The sequence below is a fragment of the Chrysochloris asiatica genome, unplaced genomic scaffold, assembly GCF_000296735.1.
Source record: "Chrysochloris asiatica unplaced genomic scaffold, ChrAsi1.0 scaffold00272, whole genome shotgun sequence".
Lineage (NCBI taxonomy): Eukaryota > Metazoa > Chordata > Mammalia > Afrosoricida > Chrysochloridae > Chrysochloris > Chrysochloris asiatica.
This window is the reverse complement of record NW_006408790.1, coordinates 3,593,450-3,594,097: the sequence shown is the minus strand read 5'-3', so window position 1 is coordinate 3,594,097 and position 648 is coordinate 3,593,450. Positions and strand designations below refer to the sequence as shown.

The following is a 648-nucleotide window of genomic DNA, read 5'->3' as shown; positions in this document are numbered from 1 at the left end:
TCCTCTGGTGTCTGATGAGGTATGACTTCTGAATAAAGCCTCGCCCACACTCCCTACAGACATAGGGCTTCTCCCCTGAGTGTGTCCTCTGGTGTTTAACGAGGTATGCCTTCTGACTAAAGCCTCGCCCACACTCCCTGCAGACATAGGGCTTCTCCCCTGAGTGTGTCCTCTGGTGTCTGATGAGGTATGACTTCTGAATAAAGTCTCGCCCACACTCCCTGCAGACATAGGGCTTCTCCCCTGAGTGTGTCCTCTGGTGTATAATGAGGTATGATTTCTCACTAAAGCCTCGTCCACACTCCATGCAGACATAGGGCTTCTGTCCTGAGTGTGTCCTCTGGTGTACAGTGAGGAGTGACTTCTGCCTAAAGCCTCGCCCACACTCCCTGCAGACATAGGGCTTCTCCCCTGAGTGTGTCCTCTGGTGTATAATGAGGTATGTCTTCTGACTAAAGCCTCGTCCACACTCCCTGCAGACATAGGGCTTCTCCCCTGAGTGTGTCCTCTGGTGTCTAATGAGGTATGCCTTCTGACTAAAGCCTCGCCCACACTCCCTGCAGACATAGGGCTTCTCCCCTGAGTGTGTCTTCTGGTGTCTAATGAGGTATGCCTTCTGACTAAAGCCTCGCTCACACTCCCCGCAGA

At 52.8% G+C, this 648-nt stretch overlaps 1 protein-coding gene across 1 annotated transcript in view; it reads right to left on the bottom strand.

Annotated features, from left to right (window-relative positions):
- LOC102840172 (zinc finger protein 268-like) overlaps positions 1–646 on the bottom strand; it is a gene marked incomplete at its 5' end in the record, with an annotated part of 39,084 nt that extends 38,438 nt beyond the window's left edge. The window contains one exon of the mRNA XM_006874380.1: positions 2–646. Within this exon, the coding sequence (XP_006874442.1) occupies positions 2–646 (645 nt within the window). The remainder of the gene's footprint in view (position 1) is intronic.
- Positions 647–648: the final 2 nt, after the last annotated feature.